We start from the raw sequence: 12,791 nt of genomic DNA, 5'->3' as shown, positions 1-12,791 counted from the left end.
ATCTATCTGTCTCTGTCAGTTAAATGTGAATTAATTTACCCAGCTACTGAAACTAAAAGGGTACAGGAAAAGTTTTTCCTTATCTACGTAGAACAAGAAGAAATCTTGACCACTGGAAAAGCTGTGTAACCAGCAAGTTACTTAACCATTTTTTTTTTTTTTTTTTCCTTTTTGGGGCAGTGCCTGTAGCATATGGGAGTTCCCAGGCTAGAGGTCAAATCAGAGCTGCAGCTGAGACCTATACCAACACCAGATATGAGCTTCATCTGTGACCTATGTTGCAGCTTGTGGAAACATCAGATCCTTAAGCCACTGAGCAAGGCCAGGAATTGAACCCATATCCTTAGAGAGACAACATCAGGTCCTTAATCTGCTGAGACATAACAGGAACTCTCTACTTAAGCTTTTTGTGCCTGAGTTTACTCAACTGTAATGTAAAATGATGGTAACTGCCCAGTTTATAGGGTTTTATGGGAATTAAAAGAGTTAATAAATGTACATGGTTGGATGCCTGGCACACATTTTTTTCTTTTATAGTCTATCACTCAACCCAAAGGAAATTCTTTAACTATAGATCAGAAACCACTTGTCAAAATTCTATACCTTCTGGATATAGAGTAAAAAACTAGAACAGTAATTCTCATGCCCATGTTTGACTTCTGATTATGATTCCCCAAAATGATTAGTGGTAAAGCTCTAAAAAATGAACTGATGCTTGTCTTTGGAGTTAGCAAAACTGAGAGGAGCTAGGAGAGAACATCATTTGAAATGTTTTGGAGAGATTTTTTTTTTTTTATACTTAGAGTCTAAGGCATGAAAGTTCAAAGTTTTTCAAGCTGAAAAACCCATAACAGTTTTCATGGAAGACTAATAGGCAAGCTATAAGTCCTAAAAGATAAAAACTTACTCTACCAAAAAGCTTACCTCTTTGCTCTGTCTGTCTGCCTGTATATATGTATGTCAGAATACCAATGAAGCAGAGAATCCCAAAAGATTTGTCATAAGTAAAGTGAAGATACTAACTGCAAGGAGATGACTGATTATCAGACTGTCAGGTGTCCTTTTGTACTTCACAGAATAGCCAGCTCACTGAGAAAGAAAATCTGAGTCTTATCTTCAATTTATATCCTTGGCCCTCATAGCAGTTACACACTGATGATGTGGAATTTTTTTTTAAGTGCTGTACAACAAAAATACATTTGTTAAAACTACATAATTAGTATTAAAATAAAACATAAAGTCATCGTGTCACTGACTAATAAACAAATGTAAGGTAAGCAGCAATATAGCAAGAAGGACAGGTAAGTTTTCAAAGTACCCAAAACATGCTTTCACATTTTAACTCTCTTATCTCTGGTCTTCTGTTATTATTTCTAGAATGTCATTTCTTCTCTCTGTCCACTTAAAGTCTATCCATTTCTTAGGTTTCCAGTTAAGCCCCAATCCTACTCTTTTCTCATGGCAGGAAATATGATTTACTTTCTTTTGAATTCCTGAGGCAACATCTGACTTCTGTACTCTATTGGTACTTATCTTGTGTTTATTAGGCAGTGACACTCTAGCTGTGGTAAAAGAATACAGTATAAATCAAAATTTCCAGACTAAACACACATTATAATATTCCCAGTGAAAAGTATCTAGATTTTGAAAGCAACAGATCTGGGACCGAATCCTAGCTTTTACTCTCCTTGTTATTTGGGTCTGTAGGGATATAGCTATGTGTTTCATAAGGCTCTAGAGCAAGGCTTAAATTAAAACATACACACAAAATAGGCATCTAAATAAACATACAATTATAAACTGTGTTAAGTGTTATAAAGGAAAATATCACAGTGCTATGAGAAATGAAATCATGAGGAGTTCCCGTCGTGGCGCAGTGGTTAACGAATCCGACTAGGAACCATGAGGTTGCGGGTTCGGTCCCTGCCCTTGCTCAGTGGGTTAACGATCCCGCGTTGCCGTGAGCTGTGGTGTAGGTTGCAGACGCGGCTCGGATCCTGCGTTGCTGTGGCTCTGGCATAGGCCAGTGGCTACAGCTCTGATTCAACCCCTAGCCTGGGAACCTCCATATGCCGCGGGAGCGGCCCAAGAAATAGCAACAACAACAACAACAAAAGACAAAAAGACAAAAAAAAAAAAAAAAAAAAAGAAATCATGAGAAGGAGCTAACTGCAAAAAGGATAGAGGGAAAGAATATTCTAAAAACAAACAGAATGCACAGAGAATTAGGAAAATACCTGGGATAATCAAGGGTCTGAAAGAAAACCTGTATGGTTAAGAGCTTAAGGAGCAAAAGGAAGGAGGAGAGGGCATGAAGTGAAGCCACATGTATTGTGCTGTGCTCAGTCATACAGGGATTTGCATACCCTATTAAAGGGTTTAGATTTTATTCAAAGTATAATGAGAAGTGTTTTAAGTGGGAAATTATACAATGCATTCTTTGATTTTTAGAAAGATTGTTTTGGTCGATGAATGGATTGGAGAAAGTCAAGAAAAAAAGTAAGGAGACTTGAAAGAGGCTCTTAGAATAGTTTACCTAAGACATGATAGTGGGTTTAGTTAGGGTAGTGGCTCAGACATACAGGTTGAAAAAAGGCAAGAGAGGTCAAGGATGACTCCTGGGCTTCTGATTTAAGCATCAATGGAAGTGCTATTTACTGAGAGAGTAAAAGAATTATTTTAGACATACTCAACTTCAAACATTAAGGATAAATACTGTTGGAGAAATCAAATAGGACATAAAAGTCTGGTGTTTAGGAGATGTTTGGAAAAAAAGATAAGAATAATTAACATAAAGATCTAACCTGGAAACACATGTCTGCTAAATAGCAGCTACCTGAATAATCCTCGAAGTAGACTGCAAATTCTCCTTGATACAAAAATGGCTCAATCAAGACTAGAATAGTTAAATTTTGAATATAACTATAGAAAAAGTATGAAAGGTTCACATGGAAGTGTACAAATCACAAAATAGAAGAAAACAAAACAAAACAAAACCCCAAAAGATAAGCTCAATAACTATTCTAGGAAAAGGGTAGCCCATCCTTACCAACTATCAGTGGGCAAGTATACCTAGAGCATAAAGGGGTATATTAGGCTTAGTTAAGTCACTAAACATAAAAATAGTAAAATTAATGATCCTTGTTCTGATCTAGGCTCACTAAGCATTACAACGGTTCTTTTATTGATTGATTTTTTTACCTCTTTATTAATAACCTAATATTTTTAACTGGGTCTCAGAAGACTGCTTTTTGATAAACATTAACGAGAGTATGTCTGAATTTTGACCATTATGAGTCAATTTTCTCTATATCATGCTGAGTCTTTTCAGTATAAAGAGTCACTTCTTTTTAATTCAGGAAAGTTTTCGTGACTATATTATAATTTTAAGCATTTATTCTCTTAAAGAAATATACTTTCTTCAGAAAGTCTATGTATATGCTGTATATATATTATTGCCTGTCTTTTCTATCTAAAGTTGTTTTTATTTAATTTTGTTCACTTTTCCTATTGTACCCTCTATGTCCCCTATTGAATTTTCTTTTATCTTTCTTTTTCTTTTTTTGCTTTTTAGGGCAGCACCCGTGGCATACAGAAGTTCAGGCTAAGGGTTGAACTGGAACTGCAGATGCCAGCCTATGCACAGCCACAGGGATCCAAGCCGTGTCTTCGACCTACACTACAGCCCACATTAACACCGGATCCCTAACCCACTGAGCAATGCCAAGGACTGCTCCTGGGTCCTCATGGATACTGGTCGGGTTTGTTGCTGAGCCACAAAAGGAACTCCCAACACTGATTTTTCTGCAGTGTCTCTTTGCCTTTGTGTTCCGATTTAAGAACATGGTTTGCTTTCTTCTTCTCTCCTGGGTTCTGCTAGCTCAAAATTAATCTCTTCTGGTTGTTAAGCCATCTCTTCCCATATAGTTCTTTACATATCTACTTTGCAGTCTTCTTTCAAATAAGTGAATCCATACATTTTTAAAAAACATTAAAATCAAATTTTCATCTGATTTGTGCTAATTTTTTTGTGTGTATATGTATGTGTGTGACTAACCTTCAATTCTTGCTAAGCTTTGCTATATGTTTCCATCTCTTCTCATTAATATTTTTGCATGAAAACGAGGCCAGTTCCTTTAAATTGCTTATTACTGAATGTTTGCCTAGACCAGAAAGTTTGAGGTGCAGCAGGCAGATAAAATACAGGTTATTTTTACAGCCTTTAAAACCAAAAGACTGTCAAATGCTATTAGGACAGAAAGCTTTAACCATATATGGGTTCTTTATTTCTTTAAACGAAACCGCATCCAGGATGGCTTCTGCTCTAACTTGCTCACACCAATTTCTGTATGGCATGCCATAAACAAGGTATGTTTTTATACCTCAAAAATGAGCCCCTGGGAGTTCCCATCGTGGCACAGTGGAAACGAATCTGATTAGGAACCATGAGGTTGCAGGTTTGATCCCTGGCCCTGCTCAGTGGGTTAAGGATCTGGTGTTGCTGTGAGCTGCGGTGTAGGCTGCAGATGTGGCTCGGATCTGGCTTTTTGTGGCTGTGTGCCAGTGTAGGCCAGCAGCTGTAGCTCCATTTCAACCCCTAGCCTGGGTACCTCCATACGCTGCTAGTGCGGCCTTAAAAAGCAAAAAAAAAAAAAAAAAAAAAAAAAAAGAGAGAGCTCCTCACCTTTAGGAAGTACAATTTTCTGTCGTAAGTTCTGCTACCAGTGAACACTGTTCAACATTCCATGTTTTCACTCTTCCCCTCTGTCCATATAGCGTTTGCCAGATCTCAACCTGCTTAAGTAGCATTTGCCTATATTTTACTTAATGTGAGGTGAAGCTGTATGGGTAGAAGTATGTATTTATATTTTATTTTCCTTGTTGCTTTTGAGGTCAAGGGCCAGATAACTGACTTACCCTTAGTCATATCTAAATAGTCTATATTTCTCATAAACATAAAAATGAGAGGCTTTCTATATAATATTAAGCAACCAGTGATTATAATTTGGTTTCCATATAATATACCTATAGGGCAAGAAGGTGTTGGCCAGAGATAAAAGTATGTTCAGTCCCAACTGGCAGTTTTGTTTCTCACAAAAATTAATAAATTGCCATTCTGACTTCATACATTAGTCCCTATTTGCTTGATTAATGTGATTTATTTGGAACTTAACCCTTACATAACTGAATTTATTCTTATTCAGTTACTGAACTTTAATGCTGAGGTTTATAAGAAAAATTTTATTATGAAATAGCAAGCAATGCCCAACATGCCACTTTGATCAGGGAAAACACCTAAGAGGTTTTGTTACAGAAATAAATTCCACTCCAAGAAAAGAATAATAAATGTAACTTGCTAAATTATACAATGCTTCACCTAGCACCTTTAGTCACAACATTCTTTCCTTCTTCACCTTGTTTATGAACATTAACTAGTACATTACATATTCTTTTGGGTGTTCACGCTTTTTAAATTCCACTGAGGTTTTAGTGAAGTGGTTATGTTGATGTACACTAGAGTCTTATGTATGTTTAACATGGCATGACTTCAAATTTTCCATTGCCACCTTCTCCCTCTAGGAACTTGGGAAGGTCATTACCATGATACTTCACTATTTAGAAACATACGACATCCCAAACTTGTTTTTTTTTCTCTTTAAGTAACAATAAAGGCTACTGGAAACATATCTTAAACCTTCATACAAATAAATATACTCTAATTTAAAAGTTAGAAAAAATTGGGATAACCAAATTTTCTTTGGCAAAATTACTATCTTTGCTTTTTAATCACTGTGTAAAAGGTATGTGTTTGGTTAGATGATAAATTTAAAAAAATAAACACTTGAAAATTAATGCAAGTAACAGTGAAATACTCAAAGGACTGCCAGATACAAGTTCCCACACTATATTAAAAACACTTGGATTTGGATAGTGAATGACGTTCAGGCTCAATGAATAATAGATTAATAAATTAGGCAAAAACATAAAAAGAAAGTTAAGTTTAGAAGTTAAACATTAAGGGAAGACTTCTAAAAACTGAAATAAAAAATAAATATATACAGCAAGAATTTATTACCTTCAGGTCGGTATTGTGCAACAATTGTGACAGCCTGGCCAGCATTTTTTAAAGCAGCTGCTGCCTGCTCATGGCTGGCAGTTCTGAGGTCAACACTGTTTACCTGTAAATCAAACCAGATCTTAAATTTGAAAGAAAATCATCATGCTGAGAGAAAACACATAGCCTGTTTTTAGAATAGGGATATATTTTAAAAAATTACTTGCAATTATTTTATCACTAAAATATTTTCTTGCTATGATTTACTAAAAAGATATTGTACAGTTAAAAAAAAGATTACTATCAAAACTGTTTTATTCACTAAAAATACTTTGTTTACTGTCAAGTGAACAAAACCAAAACATTTCCCCCTAGGTTTTCTAGAAGCCTATCGATCACTTGAGAAATTTGATAACCTGAAAATCAACAAGTGTCATCATTTTGCACACTTCATTTCACTAGTAACTCAAGCAAAAGGAAGGAAATTCATCTGGTTTGTAGCATCCTTTCAACTCCTGCCACATTTTCAAAATTACTCATCTCAGTTTCACTTCTCCTCCTTCCTTTCCCAAACTAAAGCTTACTTCTTTTGGAGTAATAGGAAAACAGTTACTTAAAAGTATTTAAAAAGCTCAGATTTCAAGGACACTGAAATACAGTAAATGTTATTAAAAGAGTAAGGAGACATTTTCTGAACTCAAGGATCTTCCTTAGGTGCAATAATCACTGAGGTGATCAATCCCACTCCAGAAGAATAAACAACTTAATTCTTATTTCTGAAATGCTGCCAGTACCAACTACAGTGCAAGGTACACTATCTTTAGAGACTGAACCTTTTCCACTACAAGAAAAACCTACTAGGAAACTAATGTGAGCACTAGACCTGAAATGTAACAAACTTTAAATATTTAAGTTAGCTTTTCCCCTTAAGAAGTATCAAATAAAACATAGCAAACATTGGGTTGTCACTGAATATTTCTGGAAAGGAAAAAGAACTGTCAGGCAATTTTTATATGAAAGCTTGTTTCTTCAGCATCTAATCTAAAACCTGTTAAAGATTACATACCAATTTTGAGAAATCTGACTATAGCCTAGAAATTCTTGGGATCATAAAATTTACATAAAAGAATATTTTAAACAGGTAAAGACCTGATGTTTTATATTATCTATAAATATAGGATATTATTTAACTAAAATGTGCATATACCTCACAAATGAAGATCATAGTCCAAATGCCTTAATCTAAACATATGTAAAATAACAGTTTTATTACAGAATGTATCTTTAGCTGAAGGCTATAAAAAATCAACACAATGTGTACATAAAGAAAAATCTCCTTAATCCTCAGGAGAACAAATTAGAGAAAAAATATAAAAGGTAGATAAACTTTCATAGTTTATTACAGAAAAGATCATAATTTTTAATGAATCATTCCTGAGCATCAAATCCTTTTGCTACAGAAAAGATCTGAAGACAACCTATAGAGACTGAAAAGACAGTAATCTGTTAACAAGACTACAAATTAAAAATGTTCTTAAGTAACACCATTTTAAGGGAATATATAATAAAGGATATTTTAGAAGAAATCCTAGTGCTGAGAGACATACTATCTAAATAGACAGGGTAAGAAACAAAACAAAACACAACTAACACTTAAACAATGGAGATATAATTTCCATATAATGCACATTTTTAATAATTCATTGCTTTAGTATATCAACAAGCATGTGCAACCATCACTATGCTCCAATTCTATTATTGTTATTTTTTTTAATACTTACTTCCCCAACACAATTTTTTTTTCTACTGTACAGCATGGTGACCCAGTTACACATACATGTACACATTCTATTTTCACACATTTATCATGCTCCATCATAAGTGACTAGACAGAGTTCCAAGTGCTACACAGCAGGATCTCATTGCTAATCCATTCCAAAGGCAATAGTTTGTATCTATTAACCCCAAGCTCCCCGACCACCCCACTCCCTCCCTCTCCCCCTTGGCAACCACAAGTCTATTGTCCAAGCCCATGATTTTCTTTTCTTTTCTGTGGAAAGGTTCATTTGTGCCTTATATTAGATTCCAGATATAAGTGATATCATATGGTATTTATCTTTCTCTTTCACTCAGTATGGGAGTCTCTAGTTCCATCCATGTTGCTGCGAATGGCATTATTTTATTCTTTTTTTATGGCTGAGTAGTATTCCATTGTGTATATAGACATCTTCCTAATCCAATCGTCTGTCAATGGACATTTGGGTTGTTTCCATGTCTTGGCTATTGTGAATAGAGCTGCAATGAACATGCGGGTCATGCGTCTTTTTTTTTAAGGAAAGTTTTGTCCAGATATGTGCCCAAGAGTGGGACTGCTGGGTCACATGGTAGTTCTAGGTATAGATTTCTAAGGTATCTCCATACTGATCTCCATAGTGGTTGTACCAGCTTACATTCCCACCAACAGTGCAGGAGGGTTCCCTTTTCTCCACATCCCCTCCAGCATTTTTTATTTATGGACTTATTAATGACGGCCATTCTGACTGGTGTGAGGTGGTATCTCATGGTAGTTTTTTGATTTACTATGCTCTAATTCTAAAACATTTTCATCAGCCTCCCTCAAACCCCACTACCATTAGTATTCATTCCCTTCTTCTCTCTCCCCTTAGTCCTTGGCAATCACCACTCTAAGGACTTGTCTATTCTGTACATTTTAAATAAATATAACATGTGATATTTGTGTTTAGCTTCTTTTACTTATTTTCATGGTTCATCCCTGTTGTAGCCTGTTCTAGTACTTCATTACTTATTATGGCTGAATAATACTCCATTATATGGATATTCCATACTTGGTTTTTCCATTTTGTTAATTCTTTTTTTTTTTTGGTCTTTTTGCCTTTTCTAGGGCCACTCCCATGGCATATGGAGACTCCCAGGCTAGGGGTCTAATCAGAGCTGTAGCCGCCGGCCTACGCCACAGCCACAGCAATGAGGGATCTGAGCCGCGTCTGCAACCTACACCACAGCTCATGGCAATGCTGGATCCTTAACCCACTGATCAAGGCCAGGGATCAAACCTGAAACCTCATGGTTCCAGGTTGGATTCATTAACCACTGAGCCATGACGGGAACTCCTAAATTTACTCTTTTTGATACCACTTTAAATAGAATTGTTTTCTTAATTTCATTCTCAGGTTATTCAACGCTGGTATACGGAAACAAAACTGTACAGTGATCCACTGTCCTGCAAACTTGTTGAGCTTGTTTATTAGCTCTGATAGTTCTTTTAGCAGCTGCAAACAAGAGATGATCTTTCCTTCTTTCTTTCTTTTTCTTTTTTTTTTGTCTTTTTGCTATTTCTTTGGGCCGCTTCTGCAGCATATGGAGGTTCCCAGGCTAGGGGTCGAATCAGAGCTGTAGCCACCGGCCTACGTCAGAGCCACTGCAACGCGGGATCCGAGCCGTGTCTGCGACCTACACAACATCTCACGGCAACGCCAGATCGTTAACCCACTGAGCAAGGGCAGGGATCGAACCTGCAACCTCATGGTTCCTAGTCGGATTCGTTAACCACTGCGCCACGACGGGAACTCCCCTTCTTTCTTTTTTATCTAGAAAGCTAACGTCTTTTTTTTTCCCTAACTGCCCTACCTAGAAACTCCAGTATATGTTGGATAGAAGTGGCAAGAGAGGACACCCTTGTCTTGTTCCTGATCTTAGAAGGAATGCTTTCAGTGTTTCAGCATTTAGTGTGACATAAACTACTGTATTTTCATAGATACCCTTTATCAAGTTGAGGGAATTTTCTACTATTCCTAATTTGTTTGGTGTTTTTATGGTAAAAAGGTGTTGGTTTCTAACAAGAGCTTTTTCATTTGCTTCATGTCCTTAACTCTATTACTATGGAATCTTACTTTGGCATTCTTATATTGAACGAACCATGCATTCCTTGGGTAAATTCTACTTGGTTCTGGTGTATAATCCCTTTTTATGCTGGTGAATCCAGAGGCTACTTTGTTGAGGATTTTAAATAAAAATCAGTAAGGGATATTGTAGTTTCTGTGATATATTTGTATGGTGGGTTATAAGAATAATACTAGCCTTGTTGAAGGGTGTTTTTCATGCCTATTCCTTTTTGGGAAGAGTTTGTGAATGACTGGTGTTAATTCTTTAAAAGTTCTATAGTTGGACTGAAGCTCCTGTTGTGGCTCGGCAGGTTGTGAACCCAACTAGTATCCATGAGGATATGTGTTCCACCCTTGGCCTTGATCAGTGGGTTAGGGATCTGGTGTTGCTGTGGGCATGTTGCAGGTTACAGATATGGCTTGGATTGCACATTGCTGCAGCTGAGGCAAAGGCCAGCAGCTGTGGCTCCAATTTGACTTCTAGCCTGGGAACTTTCATATGCTGTAGGTACGGCCCTAAGAAACAAACACATAAACAAACAAAAGTTCTATAGACTGCACTAGTGAGGCCAATCTGGTCCTCAGCTTTTTCTCTGCAGGAAATTTTAATTATCAATTAAATCTCCTTCATTGTTACAGGTCTACAGTTACAGCTTCTATTTCTTCTTGAGTCAGTTTTAATAGGAACTTCTCAACAATTATACAATATAAACAGTTATCTATCATATATAATCTATATAACATATATTATAAAATATACTTTGATTCTTAGTAACAATTTTTGTCTTAAAGTCTTTGCCTAATATTTGTATAGCCATTCTATTTTGTTTTGGTTACTATTTGCATAGTTTATCTTCTCCAACCTTTTATTCTCAATGAAGATTGAATCTAAAGTGTGTCTGTTGTAGAAAGTATATAGTTGTATTAAAAAAAAATCTACCCTGTCAATACCTGTCTTTTAATTGGAGTATTTAATCTAGTTATCTTTAATGTAATTATTGAAAAATATTTTCTTTATGCCTTATGTCTTTTGTTCCTGTTTATTCCTTCATTACTAACTTTTAAAATCTTTTTTCAGAGTACTATTTTAATACCCTTTAAAATTATATATACTTTAAGTTACTTTCTTAGTGATTTCCCTAGATTATAATTAACGTTTTTCTTTTTTTTGGTCATGCCTGTGGCATGTGGAAGTTCCCAGGTCAGAGAGGAAACCAACACCACAGCAGTGACCTCAGCTGCTACAGTGACAACATCAGATCCTTAACCTGCTGCACCAGAAGTGAACTATAATTAACATTTTATAACCATCTACTTTGGATTAATACCAACTTAGTTTCAACAGTATATAAAAACTCTTGCTCTCACAACTAGAGATTCTCATACTGAGTGAAATATGTCAGAAAGAGAAGGACAAATAACATATGATATCACTTATAGTGGAATCTAAAATATGGCACAAATGAACCTACCTACAAAACAGAAACAGACTCACAGACATGGAGAACAGACTTGTGGTTGCCAAGGGGGAGGGAGAAGGAAGTAGGATGGACTGGGAGTTTGGGGTTAGTAGATGCAAACTATTACATTTAGAATGGATAAACAACAAGGTCCTACTGTATAACACAGGGAACTACACTGAATCTTCTGGGATAGACCATGATGTAAAAGAATATGAAGAAAAGAATGTATATGTATGTATGACTGAGTCACTCTGTTGTACAGTAGAAATTGGCAAACTGTAAATCAATGATATTACAAAAAAAAAAAAAAGGAACCATTCATTGACTCTAAATGGCTAAAAACAAACAAAAAAAACTTTTGCTCTTATATATATAATTCTTTGCCTTCCACACCTCTTGTGATACTGTTTTCATATAAATAATATCTTAATGCTTGGGAAGTTTTTTTGACATAATTTATTCAAATATTCTTTCTGCCCCTTTCTCGCTCTCCCGTCATTCTGACGTCAGTTGGTACACTTAATGGTAACTCCACAGGTCTTTGAGGCTCTGTTAATTTTCCTTAATTCTGTTTTCTTTCTGTTTTCCAGCCTTGATAATCTTAATGAACATATCTTCAAGTCTGCTGATTCTTCTGCCATGTAAAATCTACTGTTGAGCTTGTCTAGATGGTTTTTAAATTTCATTTATTGTACTTTTCAACACTAGAATTTCTGTTTTTGTCCTTTTTTTATATAATAGAAAATCTCTTTGATATACTCTACTTGGCAAGATATTGTTCCTATACTTTCCTTTCAGTCTTTAGACATAGCTTCCTATAGTTCTTTGAACATATTTAAAATATCTGTTATAAAGCCTATGTCTAGTAAATCTAATGCTGGGCTTCCTAGGGACTTTGTACTGACTGCTTTTACCCTCTGTGTATGTTTTTTTTTCTGCATGTCTCAGTTTTTTATAGAAAACCTAACATTTAAAACAATATAATGTAGCAGTTCTGGAAATCAGATCTATCCTTCTATTCAGGGCTCATTAATATTACTGTTTGTTACAGCCATTTGGTAACTTTTCTCAATTCTACAGTTTGTATTCTCTGTTTTATATGCCACTGAAGTCTCTGCCTGGTTAGCTCAATGGTCAGATAATGATTGGACAGAGTTAAATACCTAGACTCTTTGTTGACTGGCTGTGTGCATGTCAGGTAATGCTGCCAACATTCAGCTATACAACACTGCCTTAGTCTTCACTTCCTTCTTGCACAGAACCTCATGTTCAGCCAGAAGTGAGAATTTAGAACCTTTTCAGGTTTTCCTGAGCAGGCATATAGTCTAGGACATGCATGTGTCCTCCTAGATACCAAGGAATAAGTCAGAG

At 35.8% G+C, this 12,791-nt stretch overlaps 1 protein-coding gene across 30 annotated transcripts in view; it reads right to left on the bottom strand.

Annotated features, from left to right (window-relative positions):
• DLG1 (discs large MAGUK scaffold protein 1) overlaps positions 1-12,791 on the bottom strand; it is a 264,950-nt gene that overhangs the window by 71,244 nt on the left and 180,915 nt on the right. For all 30 annotated transcript variants that reach the window (XM_021070096.1, XM_021070094.1, XM_021070100.1 and 27 more), the window contains one exon: positions 6,077-6,179. In XM_021070096.1, the coding sequence (XP_020925755.1) occupies positions 6,077-6,179 (103 nt within the window). The remainder of the gene's footprint in view (positions 1-6,076; positions 6,180-12,791) is intronic.

Source organism: Sus scrofa, chromosome 13 (assembly GCF_000003025.6).
Source record: "Sus scrofa isolate TJ Tabasco breed Duroc chromosome 13, Sscrofa11.1, whole genome shotgun sequence".
Classification (NCBI taxonomy): domain Eukaryota; kingdom Metazoa; phylum Chordata; class Mammalia; order Artiodactyla; family Suidae; genus Sus; species Sus scrofa.
The sequence above is the reverse complement of the archived record's forward strand: the minus strand, read 5'-3'. Positions and strand labels throughout refer to the sequence as shown.